The 14,880-nt window shown below is 53.8% G+C and overlaps 5 protein-coding genes across 5 annotated transcripts; 1 reads left to right on the plus strand and 4 right to left on the minus strand.

Annotated features, from left to right (window-relative positions):
- The first annotated feature begins 442 nt into the window (after positions 1 to 442).
- Positions 443 to 1,475, plus strand: BU26DRAFT_353296 (uncharacterized protein). The gene is made up of 3 exons (XM_033822499.1): positions 443 to 701; positions 756 to 959; positions 1,018 to 1,475. The coding sequence occupies exons 2-3, from the start codon at positions 784 to 786 to the stop codon at positions 1,346 to 1,348; spliced, it is 507 nt and encodes a 168-aa protein (XP_033682779.1). The 5' UTR covers positions 443 to 701; positions 756 to 783; the 3' UTR covers positions 1,349 to 1,475.
- Positions 1,476 to 4,221: 2,746 nt separating this feature from the next.
- BU26DRAFT_506955 (uncharacterized protein) lies at positions 4,222 to 5,478 on the minus strand (the record flags this gene model as incomplete). The annotated part of the gene is made up of 5 exons (XM_033826962.1): positions 4,222 to 4,302; positions 4,584 to 4,703; positions 4,822 to 4,990; positions 5,082 to 5,179; positions 5,260 to 5,478. 5 exons carry the CDS (start codon positions 5,476 to 5,478, stop codon positions 4,222 to 4,224), a joined length of 687 nt encoding a protein of 228 aa, XP_033682780.1.
- Positions 5,479 to 6,193: 715 nt separating this feature from the next.
- On the minus strand, positions 6,194 to 7,290 carry BU26DRAFT_597778 (uncharacterized protein; the record flags this gene model as incomplete). Its single annotated transcript, XM_033835023.1, has 3 exons — positions 6,194 to 6,865; positions 7,089 to 7,104; positions 7,181 to 7,290. The coding sequence occupies 3 exons, from the start codon at positions 7,288 to 7,290 to the stop codon at positions 6,194 to 6,196; spliced, it is 798 nt and encodes a 265-aa protein (XP_033682781.1).
- A 993-nt stretch (positions 7,291 to 8,283) lies between these two features.
- BU26DRAFT_552406 (uncharacterized protein) lies at positions 8,284 to 8,709 on the minus strand (the record flags this gene model as incomplete). The annotated part of the gene is made up of 1 exon (XM_033832152.1): positions 8,284 to 8,709. One exon carries the CDS (start codon positions 8,707 to 8,709, stop codon positions 8,284 to 8,286), a length of 426 nt encoding a protein of 141 aa, XP_033682782.1.
- A 2,199-nt stretch (positions 8,710 to 10,908) lies between these two features.
- On the minus strand, positions 10,909 to 13,309 carry BU26DRAFT_353336 (uncharacterized protein). The gene is made up of 3 exons (XM_033822500.1): positions 12,977 to 13,309; positions 11,978 to 12,919; positions 10,909 to 11,927 (listed from the first exon to the last, which is right to left on the minus strand). The coding sequence occupies exons 1-3, from the start codon at positions 13,115 to 13,117 to the stop codon at positions 11,013 to 11,015; spliced, it is 1,998 nt and encodes a 665-aa protein (XP_033682783.1). The 5' UTR covers positions 13,118 to 13,309; the 3' UTR covers positions 10,909 to 11,012.
- Positions 13,310 to 14,880: the final 1,571 nt, after the last annotated feature.

Genomic DNA, 14,880 nt, shown 5'->3' on the forward strand with positions numbered 1-14,880 from the left:
TCTGGGTTTTCGTCTTCGGTACTTGCGGCGGGAGCTGCGAGATCGATTATCAACTGCACGACACAACGCATCCGAAATAATGCAATAAAACTCCAGGGCCCAATGACCAAAGCTCTTTCACGACAATCCCGTGTTTCAGATTTTTAAAATTCGTCGTGTGTGGCAAGGATGCCAAAGCAGCGCCTTTCTGTCGGCGGGAGCGGTTGCAGCATGCTTCACGACTGCACAACGACGCATTGAAAATAATCTGACCAAAATTCGGCCCCTGAAAATAAGAGCTTTTCCACGATAGTCCCGCTTCTCGGATTTCTAAAATTTGTTATGTGTGTTAAGAACGCTAAAGCGGCGCATTTCTAACCCCGGGCTGAGTTTTGGGGGAGTTCAGGTCTTAGCCTCATTCAGATAAGCGTGCTTCGTCGTCGATCTCCAGCCCTAGAGACGCCTTCTCACTCCCCCGCTGCCTTCTTTCTCAACCGCCACATCAACAGCTCTCACGCCATGAACCTCGCCTATCTCCAATTTCAGAACACTCCTATGTATGCTTCGTTGATTTCGACCCGCCCTTCGCGCGGGGCCCAGAGCTGAGTTGGTGTGGGACGCTTCGACTGTCTCCACGGCGGTGTCTTCGGTCGGGGTCATGGCGGCGTCTTTGGCGGTGGCCGTTCGAGTTTGAGGCTCGATGGACAAGAGGGTCTCGCATGGTGCGTGAGGTGGAGTGTGAGGTCGCTCAGAAGCTGTACTCATGCTTTTGGTAGCACCCGGGCACCATCATCATATCCCCAGATGCCGAAGACAGCCGCCGCCACCTACAAATTACGGCCCAAAGCCAAAGCGAGACGGGTCGGTCAGACAGAATGCGCCATACATCATTCAGGGGTGCGAACAGGAGCTCGCGGTTATCAAACCAGGGGTTCTAGAGCCGCCGAACCCTCCCCCGAACTTGAACCGACATTGACATGGTCTTGTTGTCGCCCTCTGCCCAGGTAAGACTCTTATACTAACGTCCGCGCCATGTAGCACGCATTTCGAGAAATTCGGCCTTGCCGCATCACAACTCGATGGACGCATTCCACCTTCATCACGGCGAATAAAATCACGTCATCCGGTTAAGCTGCGTTCGTCGACACGCTCGCATATCTTACCGACCGATTCTTGTTCAGCCAAGATCTTCCCATGGTTCGAAATTACTTTACCGCTCAACACACAACTCGTCTCGTATTGTCCGCTGTCTCGGCGCGTGATTCAGTCGGGGCAGCTCACAGGGCGGGCACGCTGCGGAAAATCCTTCAATGCCGCGGCAAGCCCGCTCCCCCACACCCAATCGCATTCGCATGGCCAATTTCAATGAGGCGCACGCGACATATACCGATGAGGAACAATCGCCGTCGTGTGGCTCAGGCCGACAAGCGTAGCGGCGAGAGGTGGGACAGTAGAGGAGGGACAGAAGGAGAGACAAGAGGAGGGACAGCGCAGGTAGAATAGAGGAGGAAGGGACAGACGGCGATGATATCCTCGAGCCCGCCAGCCTTACGTTTCTGAAGCCACCTCACATCATAGCTTAACAGTCGTCACGGTATGTAACCTAGTACTCTAGAAACGTGGATGTCGAATACTGATTCCATTTCGTTATTGTGCTTTCTTATCTGCCCAACTGTCTTCGTGTCAAGTTTGGATTGGGACTTGATGCCCGCCTGGACCGTCCTGACTTTGGTAAGTTGGGCGGCGAATCGCAGTGAACATATCACAGCCGCGCGAACCGGAGCACGCCTTGATACCCAAAGTGCCCATCAAGAGTAATCAGAACAACAATTTCCTCCGAGCTTTGGCTCACACGATCAACCATCTCAAGCTCCCACCTTTGTCTTCGTCTTCGGCCGTAATTATAACCTCCAGCCTTTCTGGACATGAGGCGCCAGTACCCAATCACGAAGGACCTTCGACTACTACTCAGGACTTCATCTCCCGCACACGGATGGCTAAGTATTGGAACCACCCCACCATGCAGCTCTTTGACCACGACATTGTGGTTGCCGATCAATAGACACCTAAACCAAACGCCCTAAACAAATATCTGCAGGGTAATGCTCCTCGACGTTCACGAACGAAAGCCCGTCTTGAAATGTCTCTGCATGCGAACATCACTGGCCGATTCCTGGGCACGGGCTGGAAGACCGGAGGCGGTCCCGACTTGCGGTCAAGGTGCGCGGCATCTTCTCTCACTTGAGGCGTGAGGGATGGGTTGCTGCGACGGACATACTTCCAACCTCCAAAAACTGCCGCCGCCAGCGAAAGTTGCTCACCCACACTCTCTTGGAACGGTTCTCCGGGAGCACCGAAGTCGCAAACGCGAACACCTGGGGATCATCCTCGGCCTACTCGCGGTCAAACATCCGGCTAGACGAAGCGCAGCGTTTGGCTGAAGCAACGAGACAGCGATGTCCCGCATGTGCCGGAGCTCTCGGCGCCGTTGAACGTGAACCCACAGTTTGCGCATCTCGTGAACCTAAATCTGGTGTCTGCCTTTTTGTCCTCCCTGCCGCAACGCTCGAACGTCGGAAGCTTTTCCAATAGCACAGGTACGTATCTCGGCGACGACCGGGAGGTGGTGGAGAGCCTTCGCCTCCCAATCACTACGTTGCCAACAATAACTTACACCGCCAAAACTAGAGTCGCAGCAGCTTTTTCGCTGTTCCGTAGCAGCAGATAGGATACGTGAGGATGTGCGCAGGAGATTTGGGAGACTGATAATGGCATTCAAGGGGAGTTCTTCTCATCCATGGATATCATATCTTCACGTGCTAATGCATCCCAGGACTTTCACTACATGCATGGATGTACTCTCAAGCTATATGTTAATATTCGACAGGTCAGACCTCTAACTTGTCTTCATGCCTTCTTTCAGAAGGTAGGCGTTTCTTAAATACTTACGTCTCCAACACTACGTTCATTTAGTTATAATGTCTTTCCTATTCTTCTTCTGTTCCGCATGCGACATTTTGCAGAGCTTGCGTTAAACACCGGGCGTCATCTCACCATCACAAAAACCGGGACACTTTAGGCTCCATTCACTCTCCGAAGATCATAATCTAGCCATTCAATCCTTCAGCGGGGTGACACTTCAACCGCTAAGCATCCACACACCCCGTCTCCTTCCAGGCAGCCAAGAAAGCGGACGACCCTACCTAGTATTGTTGGACTTGGGGATCAATCATCTCGGATCTCCTATTCCCGGAAGCCATCTCCAAACGAGAAGCGAGGACGAAGCTTCGACGTACTAAGCTGTTTCTACTCCAGGAACTTCAGAGATGTGATGGTTTAGAGTGGACGAATGATCCCGCTCCCATCGGCGACCCCAGTGGATGGGGCGGACACTGCGCGAAGGACGAGACGCTTGAATCCGGTTTCCGGAATAGTGATGTACGGGCTAATGGAGGTGTAACGTCGTCTAGAGTGAAAGGAACGGAGACCGCGAGCTATCTGATGTTCCCTGGTGTTGATCGCTCTGATCGCTGGGCTGTTCACATCTCGCCGCCCTCAGTGTTGTCAGGGCCTGTATTCGCCATGGCGGAGGCGAAGATACAAGTCCTGTGACTGTATATTATATTGTCTTTCACAGCTAGCCGGTGCTATGGTAACTGTTCGCACTTTACTTTCTCATCACCCATCCGGAGAACTGGAGATGAAGTAGCTTTCCCTTACTCTTGGTCTTGCGCTCGCTGCGCCTTTCTTCCCGCGTCTACTATATCTGATTCAGATGCGCGACGCCATTCCCTTCTGCTTTCTGCATTTCTTCTGCGTTTTTAATTGCGAGTTAATGACCGTGTTGCGTGGGGGACGGGACTTGACTTGACTTGGCTTGACTTGACTGCTGGGATTCTTTGCTGGCTTGCTCGGCTACGCGGCATGTCAGCTACGATATCGGACTCCTGAGATGCGAAGGAGGATGGGATGTGGATGTTTAAACGACGGATGGAGTTACGACGTTCTACATCTCGCGCGCCACCTGTGGCGCGGGAGAGGAATCTTTCGATAGCAGAGTGCTAGTTGTTGACTTAGGTGCTGGCAATGTGAGATTCTGCGGCAGCAAGGTTCTGGAAAATACTATTACTTTCGCACGTACTCTCCGGGGCTTATACAAGGACTTGACGCAGCGTAGCTTGATTCGAAGTCAACTCAGTGTTAGGAGCGCGACCGCGTCCGTCTGAGTTCTTCATCACAGCGTCAAGGATTCTTGCGCTGCGCGCCCTTCACCTCGGTGTTTCTAGCCACGAAGTTCATGCGTGGGCACACGGTACCGTTGTTCTACAGGTAGGTAGGTAGGAAGGAAATGCCGCACGATCTGAGGCGTCTTTGTCGGCCACGAGGGAGGCGTAGCACCGCGTCGTCGTCTTCTGCGCCGGCGAGGAAACTACAAATATAACACCCTCGTTCGACGTCGCGTGTGTGGGGGGATTCCGAAGTCTGATTCAACCTCGGCCGGCATTTGCAACAACGCCCTGGCCCTCTGCAATGACTAACAGGTAGAACATCTGATACTTTGTATTGGTGGCTGCTTGTAGCTCGCCTTTCGGGCTTTTGCCTACCTTTCGACCTTGGAGTGCCGCTCGGGAGTAAGATTGAGGGTAACACAGTCCAGTTGTCCTAACGCCTTGAGCATGCGGGTTTCCGGACAAAGGAATGCAAGGCCTATCTCTGGAAACTCGCTGTAACTATTGTTGCAGCATGTATTAAGACAGATGCAGGTGTGCAATGAACGGCTGCTAAAAACAGCGCTGCAACGCCGGAAGCAACAACGGAAGCTTCTCTAATATGCAAACCTACCCTAATATACTTTCTTATAGTAGTAAAAGCTACTTGTATCTTTTGCACACTTTCTATGCGTTGTGTGCTAATCCCGAAGACCTTATACGATGCATGGGTTTGCGGAGAAGCACGTGAGTAACTGACACCGGAAACACCACTAGTAGCCCCTCTAATGTGCAAACCTATCCTAATATGCTTTACTATAGTAGTAAGAGCTATCCATATCTTTTGCACACTTTCTGTGCATTATACGATGATTCCGAAGGCTTTACACTTACGATGCGGTTCGTGGAGAAGCACACGAGCGACTGACTATTCCGCATGCCGGAAACAACAACAGGAGCCTCCACAAGGTGCAAACCCATTCTAGTATACCCTAGTATAGTAGTAAGAGCCACCCACATTTTTGGCATATTTCTATGCATCATGCGATGATTCCGATGGCCTCGTACTTACGACGCATGAGTTTGCGGGGAAGCATGCGAGCGACCGACTATTCCTCTTTGGTAACATGCCGAGGTTGCACACCCTACGCTGCGCCGATGCTGCTCCTCTCTGCTCTATTTTCACATCTGTCGACATGGGGCATGCGACGAGCTTTTTGACGTTCTTCTTGTGCGATCGATCGTCATCAAAACTCTGCTGCACTTCGACATTGGGTACCTGCACTGGCATGTAGCGGTGCCGCGAAGAGATTTGCCCCAACCACGCCCGGAATCCTTTATCGGCAACACTCCAGCCAACCCACCATCCTGCTCTAGTTAGGAGTGATGTCGTGATTCAACGCGATCCGCACGGTGAAGCTGTCTGCTCCGGTGATGCGATACGTTGTAGGCGCTCATTGATCCATGCTGTTTCCCGGCGCAGGCGAGCCTTTCCGATCGATTGATTTTCTCCTGTTCCGACCTATTAGCCCATAGGGATTCTATATTTTCCGACTGTTGGCCAAGTGACGATGAAACGCGAACCTGTTCGATGCCGATGAGGATGGCGGACGCCTTTACTCACAGCGGGTATTCCTCCTACATCTCTTCCGCTGCCACAAAGCGGCACCTGCCATTATTTGTAGCCCTCAGGAACGCGAACCAGCCATTGTCGTACTAACAGGACGATGATTTGAATGGGGGCCGAACCCTTGACATGCTATGCGTCCGCCTCTTATTCGCATTCCTGCTATCAAGGACTGGTATGGTATATCGCTCCGCAACAATATTCACCGCTGGCCGCCGACACGGCTATTCTCCACGACGAGGACTGGATACATTGAGGTGGGGGCGAGCACGCCGTCGTTCGTCTAGGTCTTCATGTCGTATTTTCGTGGAACTGGAATTTGCCCGTGCGGGTCGCCGTTTCGAGGATGGTGGCTCCATGTCGACGGATAACGCTACCCTCACCACCTAGCAAAGTCCATGGTCTTGTATTCCCCCCATGTTGCGCATGCAATTACGACGGGATTCCGCCAGGCGCGATAACACCAGCTAATCCCGCGGGCACTTTGGACGAGACCATTTTGGTTGTATACTGAGGGGATGAAATGGTCAGATGATCGTGCCGATCTTGTACTCTGGCCGATGGGATTGTGCATCGAGACGAGCATATGCTTCCGACCGAAGACAGCAACCCGGTCAGGGTCTTGGAGGAGTACACAGTCAGTGAGAGGAACGGATTTATGAACCAGAATGCCAAGGAGGACGCCAGCTGGATCAAGCAGTCGAAAGTCGTGTGAAGAAGTCATCCTTCTTTTCTCGTGTTCTCGAGAACTGCATCGGATCCGAGCTGGTTGCCTGCTTTTTGCGCGGCGACGAGAACCTAGCCCGACTTGCTCCGTAGCGCACCCGGACGAGCGCCCTTTCTCGAAAGATGTGTCGTTGCGAACGTCTTCGTCGTCCGCCGACTCCAGGGGCCCCCTCTCCTTGTCACACCACACCCGCTCTCGTCGCCGGATTGCAGGCATCGCCCTGGGCCAGTCCCGCTGCCACTGGTATGGTTGCCGGCCAACACCATTATTGCTCGTTCCCAGCTGCCTCGACTCATCCTTACCGCCTCTCACCTCGGCCGGCGACTGCCCTTGGTCTGCTCCGTTGTCATCGTGGAATTCTGCAAGCGGCGCAGTGGTGGAAGATATAAGAGAGAAGCGGAATTTGCGTGTTGACAGATGACGGGGACTCCCTCCAGCTCCGGTACAACGGAGCGATCAATGGCGATCATCCCTAGTCCCCGTCCGCCTCTATCGCCTCTATCTCTCGGTATTCATCGGCATGGTGCTTGCCCTCCCATTCGCCTACCACCCACACCTTCGTGCTAGAGGAGATGTTCTCAAGATGACCATGAATTCCTAGATGGCAGACATGCTCAAGTGCCAGGCGTTCGTACTTACCTTCGAAATTCCAGTTTGCAGTGGATTGCTGGGAGCTCCCTCAGCCCCGATATAATAAACATATCAGAGACGTTTGGACTTGCCAACGCGACGCCACCCGGCAAGTCCATGACTGCAAATAAAACGGCGGGTCCACCGGAAAGAAGTGAGATAACAGCAGGGCTATAACAAAGGCCAGCATCAGACACGACAAGATGAGCATGTTGCTTCTTAGGGAATAAAAGCCGCAGCCACCGTTCCCGGTCCTATCCCATCCCGGACACGCCCAGGCCCACGAAGCCACCCAAGGGATTCCGACACATCCACGTCCACTTTATCACGCCTCTGCGCCCGGGAACGATGATGCGGAGTGGCCACGCGTTCCAAGTAAGAGCAGGAGGGCATCTCCTTAATCGCATACTAGCTCGAAACATCACCGCACTCTGCTTCGCACGGTCCAATATGGAGAAACGCACCATGGTGGCCAACAAACAACTGAAACAGTTTATCGGCATGTGTGCCACGCTTCCAACTCAGCCGGCGGTTGGGCACAGCGCTGTCCGCGTAACCGTCCGCTTCACTCCTCGCCTTACGAGCTTCTAAGAAGTCTACGATATCCTTATCCCTTGGGCCCAGCCTCAGTCTTCGATATGGACGAGTCCAAGAAGAAGTTCATCGGCCTTCCGGGATTAGATTTCATGACGTATTAGATCTCTGATGGACGGTATGCATCAATACATTACTGTCCTCTTCCATTATCTATCGGCGTTTTCATAGTGTTGCGCAGAATCCTTATCGGTCTCTTCAACTGTTCGGCGGCATTCTTTCCTCTAGGCATAGAGGTTACGATGAGTGTCGGGGCGGTGGGCGTTTTGGGATGGTCGTTCTTCAGCGTCGTACCTACTATGGAACAGTGCTGCCCACACCCCTTGCTTCTAAACCCATATACTTCGCATTCGCAGCAGCTTTCCTCGCACCATCCCACAATCAGGACAAACCCGCTTAGGACGTCAGTCGATTCAAACCCTAGCTGCGGAAGGAAGAGACCCGTCAGGGCCATCAACGCCGGTGATCCGTCTGCGAGTACGAGCATTTCATTGTATTGCTGTGGCGAAGGAGGAGAGTCACCAATCAGGGCTATCAACGTCAACCCATCTGCGAGAATGAGCAGACGATAGAGATCGACCCAGCCGGTCAGTGGAAATGATATGGGGTTCAAATGCCGCTTTCTTGATCCCACCATTCCTGGAGCTCCCGTTCTTTTTGGATTTCTTGGAGGAGCCTTGCTTCCGTCGTCGCAGTTCTGCATTGTGCACAAGCGACGGCCTCGGCCCCGGTTCCTGCTTCGTCGCCTCCGCGGCGGTGCTCGGCGGCCGCTTCGCATCTTCCTTGACGATCTTCGTGGCCGCAGCTTGCACAGTCCTCACCGATTGACAAGACACGCAGAACAGGAAAAAGTAAAAGCTCTTCCAGTGCTGCTTGTTGGGCAGGAAAGCGGCGGTGTTCCCGGGGCTCTCGTCCACGGTCTGTTCGATTGCGTCGTATGTCATGTCGGCGTAGAAGATATTTCTAGCGCCCTTTCTACAGCCTTCCGGAGAGCCTTGGAACTACGATCTTGGAGCTACGATCTTGGAACAATTACGTCGTTCCGCCGTCTCTTCCATCCCCTGCTCTTCACCCTTCGGTTTCTGATTCTTGGCAGTACGGGTGCCGATTGGGTCAACCCGCGCCGCGGCGGCTTCGCTCTCGGCCCTGATCTCGGTCATGCTCCCCTTCTCAAGATATAAGCTGTGTTTGTCCTTCCTCCCACGCGTGTTTAATTGTTTGCACCTCCCCTTGTCCGTGTCATCCCCGGCCCGTCTTACCAGACTCAAGCACATCCGCCTTTTTCACCGTCTTGATCTCTAGCTGAGAATTTGGATCGTTCGCGGGCTGTTTCTTTGGTATCTTCTAGCTCCTGATCGATGCGTCGCTTCTGGCACAGGAGAAGACGTGGAGAAATTCTCGCGCCGGGCGGTAAAGGTGATGAGGGAGTACAATGACCGGGGGAGGAGATGGAGGGAGGGGGGTTTGCTCGGGCCACAAGTCATGATTCTTTGGTAAGGTAAGAAGTTTTGGGGGTTTTTTGGTCTCGAGCCGTTACGCAACATGATTCATATGCGATGCGATGCGCATGGGATGCAATGCAGAGTTAGAAAACCGTTTAACCTGGGTCGTTGGGTGGTCTTTTACGCAGTTGGGAAGACGTTCCTTGAAGTCGACCCAACCAAACCTAGGCCAGGAAATATCATCACTCTTTTCGTACCGCGCTTTGGAACTCGTGTCGGAATCCGACGAGACGATCCCCTTTTCACAGAATGTGGAGAAGGTGCTCGGAAAAGTGGGGGAAGGTGTCCTGAGCAAATACCCAAACTGATTTCCAGACCAGGACCTCTAAATAGTTACGCTTTCCCCTTTAAGGGGTGAAGGAGGGAGAGGAGGGGTGGAGCAATTTCGCTTTTGCATCTACGTGCGGGGACCAGACAGTCGAGCTCGGTCCGTCTGGAGACTCAGCTTTTCCGTGTAACCGCTGTGCGTGAGAACATCCTCTTGGAATTTCCCACCCATTGTATTTTGCAGCTCGACCAGACGACGATGCAAGGGACGGAGGCATGTTCCTCGCCTGCGTGGAATTGGTTTCTCTCGCGGACTGAATAGCTTGGGACTTCTCTCCGGGGGACTCTCGGTAGCTTGATGATTGCCCGCAGCGATCGCTGCCTGGTGGTGAAACGTCGGCACCAGAACGTAAAGCATCCGGGAGATCGCATGGAGAGCCAAACGGCTCGTGGTTCCATGTCCGAATCAGAGCGCGGAGAGGCGCGACAAGTTCACGTGAACGAAACGACGTTCTTGCGAGCGACTCTGGCATGCGGTGCACGCGGTAAGCTTTCTTTCCGGCAATAACGTATGCGAAGCCTGCAGCGGGAAAGAGATCGCACCGTACGGCAAGCGTGACATCGCGTTCGAGCTTCGCCACGACGCGTTCAACTGCCGAAAAACGCAGACGGCAACGTGCAACTCTTCCTCACCGCTATGCGCACGAAAGAGGAGGTAGCGCGGCGGTAATGTACGAATGACAATGAAAATGAGATGGCGCTGTGGTGATGAGTTGAACTCAGGATGAGGAACACGGAGGAAATTCCACGCTTTACCCGAACAGGAATAGGCGGACCCACTACCTCATCTACCACGTCTCGAATCCTGATCCTCCAGAAGCCTTGTGGTGAAGAAAGGTTCGCATTTACGGCTTCGAGGCTGCTTGGTAAGTAGATGCAAGCTCTGGATAAACAAAGCGACCTGAATTGGAAGTCTCGATAGGCGCTTTTCCGGTCACTCGCGTTGAGTGGCGGCGCTCTTTATATGTCAAGTCGGGCCGGGCATTGCTGGAGAGTAATTGGTTAGGTAGTATGTAGGGAGAGGAATAAATAAACATGCTTGAGTGGAAGGGAAGATAGACCCCTCACGAGGCGCGATGTATTTCAGATGTGGCGCAGAGTGGCTAGTGTGCTGTGTTCGCAAGTCCGACCAATCAGATACCAGCGTGTTCAGTCCCTTATCGCCGGCATGTGAACGAGAAGAAGCGGAGGGAGAAGAAGCGTAAGCCATTCATATTATTCAAATGAGAAATTGTCACGCTTATCCTGAACGCTCCACGAGGCGACCCCGAGAGGAGCCGTCCATTCTATCTATCAGCATTATCATCATGGTCATCTATCATGAGTCGTCCATGGATGTCGTCCATCATCAGCGTCCATCAACGTCGTCCATCATCAGCATCCATCATCAGCGTACATTATCACCATCCCGCCACTCTTCATCCCAATCCCGGAAACTTGACCCATCCTCCCTCCTCAACCCCCACCTCTGCCGCAACCTCCTCTATGGTCGTTGTCTCATTAAACTTGCCCACCAACTCCCACAGCAAGCCATGCAGTGCACGATTCAGCTTTTCCGCCTTGTCCACAACGCCACTCTTCTTCAAATGGCGAAAGGCGTCCTTCGACGCGCCCGACGCCTCGCCACCCTTGGAGCACTGCTTCAACTTGTGCGGTGCCACAGCGCCGTCGAGTAGTAGGTAGACGAGCGTGCCCAGCGACGTGTGGCGCGCGATGAAGGCGTACTTGGAGCCATGGTCCACCGTGGTCTTGACCTGGTCGAGGAACTTTGTCTTCGGCATGATGCTCACCGCAGACTTGGTTCGCTTCTTGTGGTCTTTGAGGAGCACCATGTACTTATCCCACAGATGCTCACCGACGCGCTCGTCGACCGTTGCCATGCGGAGCCGCGCCTCGCTGACCCACTCAGCGGGATTGGGATGCTGCGCGATGTACAGAAAGAGGCAGAGCAGCATGCGGACGATGCTGGCCTGGCAGTCAAGCGTGTCAGTCTTGCTGATAAGGGTGACCACCGTGTTGAGGTAGGCAGCGTTAGCGAGATCGACGGACGTCTTGCTGTTGATGGGAATGTTGGTATTCAGATCGAGCTGGTTGGAGAGGAGGGTGTCGAGGGTAGGGTTGGCGATGAGGGATTTGGTGAAGGCGTCGAGCTTGGGCAGGCTGTTGGGCTTGAGTTTGAGCATGCGCTTGTAGAAATAGTCGGAGTTGGGCGGCTTAGGTGGACCACGCCAAGACTTAAGCAGCTTCTCAAGGGCGCGGATTGTAGCAGCATCGGCGGCAAAATCGGTCATGCCGTAAAGTTGACCAGCACGGACTTGAACCTGTTCGATCTCCTGGAAAAGTTAGCGCGTAAAAGGAGGCGATGCCGCAATTGGAGACTTACGGTTGGCGGCATGCGGACCAAGCCAACAAGCTGGTCCAAAATGGTGTTGACTTGAAATCGCTCGTCTCCTCCGGCATTATCAAGGCCCACATCCGCATCCTCGCCTTCGGCGTTGACATCATCATGTGGCTCTCCGTCTAGAACGCTATGGAATCGGCCATCGCGTGTGCGTGCCGTTTCTGGCGGCGTAGCCAAGTTATCGAACTGATTGTGTCGCGAAGTGGTTGGAGTCAAAGATGGCCCGGTGCCTCCTTGATGGTGAAGCTGGTTGCGAGGTACTGAAGCCGGCATATCAATGCTGAATCCAGTAGGACTCGGAAGAGTAGAGGGGCCGGAGAATGGAGCCGGTGGTCTGCTGGCAACAATATTGCTGCTATACTCCCCTGGTCCACGTGGATAACCGGAAAATGTAGCCTGTCCTCCATCCAGGTGTGCCGCTGGATCACTGTGACTTCTTCCGTGTGCGGACTGGTTTCTAGGAAACGGTGGTCCATCATGATCACCGAAGTCAGTGCTATTCGTTGGGGCGGAAATGCTGAATCCGGTAGGGCTCGGGGGGCTGCATGCTTGATAACTTTCGACAGAATTGTAGACATCTCTGTAGCTTCGGCCGTGTCGAACCTGGCCTGCGGAGATAGTGGAATAATCTCGAGGAGACGTGTACGAAGGAATGGGAGCCGCCAGTCGACTGAAGGGCGCAGCAAATGTATTGGGTTCTTCATCGTACCGCTGTATCTTCCTTGCCGTCTGCTCCCGATCCGAATTGTCGAACAATCGCTTGCCTAAGACACTAGGTGTGTTGCTCATAGCATAGCGATCGAAGGAGCCTCGAGTGAGTGTACTGGTGCTGGTGGTGGCGAGAGAGTTTGATCGTGCACGATGGGGGCGAGGCATGATACGGTCGAAATGCGGATGCCAAATAGGCATTGGGGCTTGGATGGGCTACATAAATTAGCGTCGTGGAATTTAATAAGCTAAATTGAAGGGTGAGAGACTTACCGATCCAGGAGGACCATTTGGCTGGCCATCATCACGATAATGGGAGTACCCGGAATCATCAAACGGCGACAAGAGTCGGTTTTCCGCATGGTACGCAGAGTCGTCGAAAGGCGAAAGGCTCTGGGGGCCATTGTGTGCCATGCTTCAGAGAGCCGTCTTGCACGATCAACAATTGGGAAAAGGCGACAAAAGCTGGTGGAAACGTGCCTCTGCCCCAGATCGTGAACAGCCAGGAGCAGGGACGGGAATCACAACAAGGAGGTAAGCTCCATGTGATGACCGGCGGAAAGGACCGAAAAGGGAACAGGAGGCGATTGCCATCATATACCGCAGCTTGTCGTTGAAGCACGGGCAGAACAGCGCAAGAATTGAGGAGGTTGGGGGACAGCAGCGTCCAGGTAGTGAGAGTTCGCTCTGGGTACATAGGAGGTGGACGCACGAGCCGCAGGAACCAGATTGCCGGCCTCGCTCTTCCTAAGCGGCATAGAAGCCGATAGCGGAGAGTTCCATGAAGGAATCCAGATGACTACGGAGCGCCGTCACAGGTAAGCATTGCGGCCTGTTCGTCCTCATGAAGTGTCACTGAAGGTCGGACGTCGGAGTCCACTCTACCCTCGGCAGGGTAGGGCCCATCTGCTGGAAGTTCCGCCCCGTATCTCGCAAAGACCTCAACTTTCATCGGAGATTGCGTATCCCCACCGGCCAGCCATGTCTCGAAGAACAGGATATTTGCCCCACCGTCCAGCCACGCGTCGAAAACATGGTGCCCTCCCACCCATGATACGCGGTGAAAGAGGAAGGCTAGCTGTGGTGAAACCTGAAACACGCCACAGGCGACTCTTTTCGCGCACTCAACGTACGGTCCGCCCATCCGAAATCTTCAAGCGTGCTTGCGGTGAAAGGCATCGAGCGTAACAGTGCCTTTGGCGAGAGAATATACGCGCGCAAGGGGTCAGTACGGAGAAGATCCCTTGGACGATCGAAGCACCGAGCGTAGATTTTCGTTTGCGGCGGTTCCTTTTTTCTCGCTGGAGCCTGATCCTTTGTCGCAGCGCACTCAAGCTCGGTCCGCGTGACTCCAAGATGTGGCCGATTGCTCGCCCCCTCACCACGCCAAAGAGCCCGAGCCCGAGCGCCAGATCATGGCCACTCTTCTTCGCAGGCAGTGCACGGCGGCGTCCACAAAGCAGGGCTGACCGAAGAACCACTCAGGCGGAGTAGCGTGACGATCGGCGTGTAAACCTGCCACAACCCCCGGCTCTTGGCTATACTTTCACCCTCATCCCCCCGCGTATGGTAAAGGTCTTGCGTACCCGCCTCGCATGCACTCGCCAAGAAGGGGGCAAAGAAAGAGAAACAGGACTAGAGCGAAATCGGTCTGTGCTTGTGACTGGGACCACCTCAAAACTGGGTGCGAAGGAAAAGAAACTGGATGTGGACAAAGGAAAGTCAGACACAGGCTGAGCGAGTGAGGGCGAGCGAGCGGTATTTGAAAGGGAGTGAAACTAGCGCGTTCCCAACATGCGGCTGGGAAAAGCCACGCCGTACCACGTTACATTCTGGAATGGCAGGCACATCCACGTGTCATCAAATGCCCTTTAGCGATTCGCGGAAGCGCTCGGAACGTTGCATACGGAAGGAAGTTGAGAACTTTGTGGCTTTCGAACCGCCTTAATCCCAGCTCGTGCTTTCTGCGTGGGAAAGCCACCGCTGCCGTGGCGGCGGACATGGATACGGATCCGGTTGCTTCATTTCTTCTAGTTGAAAGATGGCGGTCAAAGAAAGAGAGTTACAGCCGGGTTGCAATCGGCGCTCGGTAAAAGTGAGGTGCGTAATGTAATTACGATTACGTAAACTGAGGCTCAGGTGTGGCTCCCGCACATGTCGAGACGACATCAGACCAG

Source organism: Trematosphaeria pertusa (assembly GCF_010094035.1).
Source record: "Trematosphaeria pertusa strain CBS 122368 unplaced genomic scaffold BU26scaffold_9, whole genome shotgun sequence".
NCBI classification, from domain to species: Eukaryota; Fungi; Ascomycota; class Dothideomycetes; order Pleosporales; family Trematosphaeriaceae; genus Trematosphaeria; species Trematosphaeria pertusa.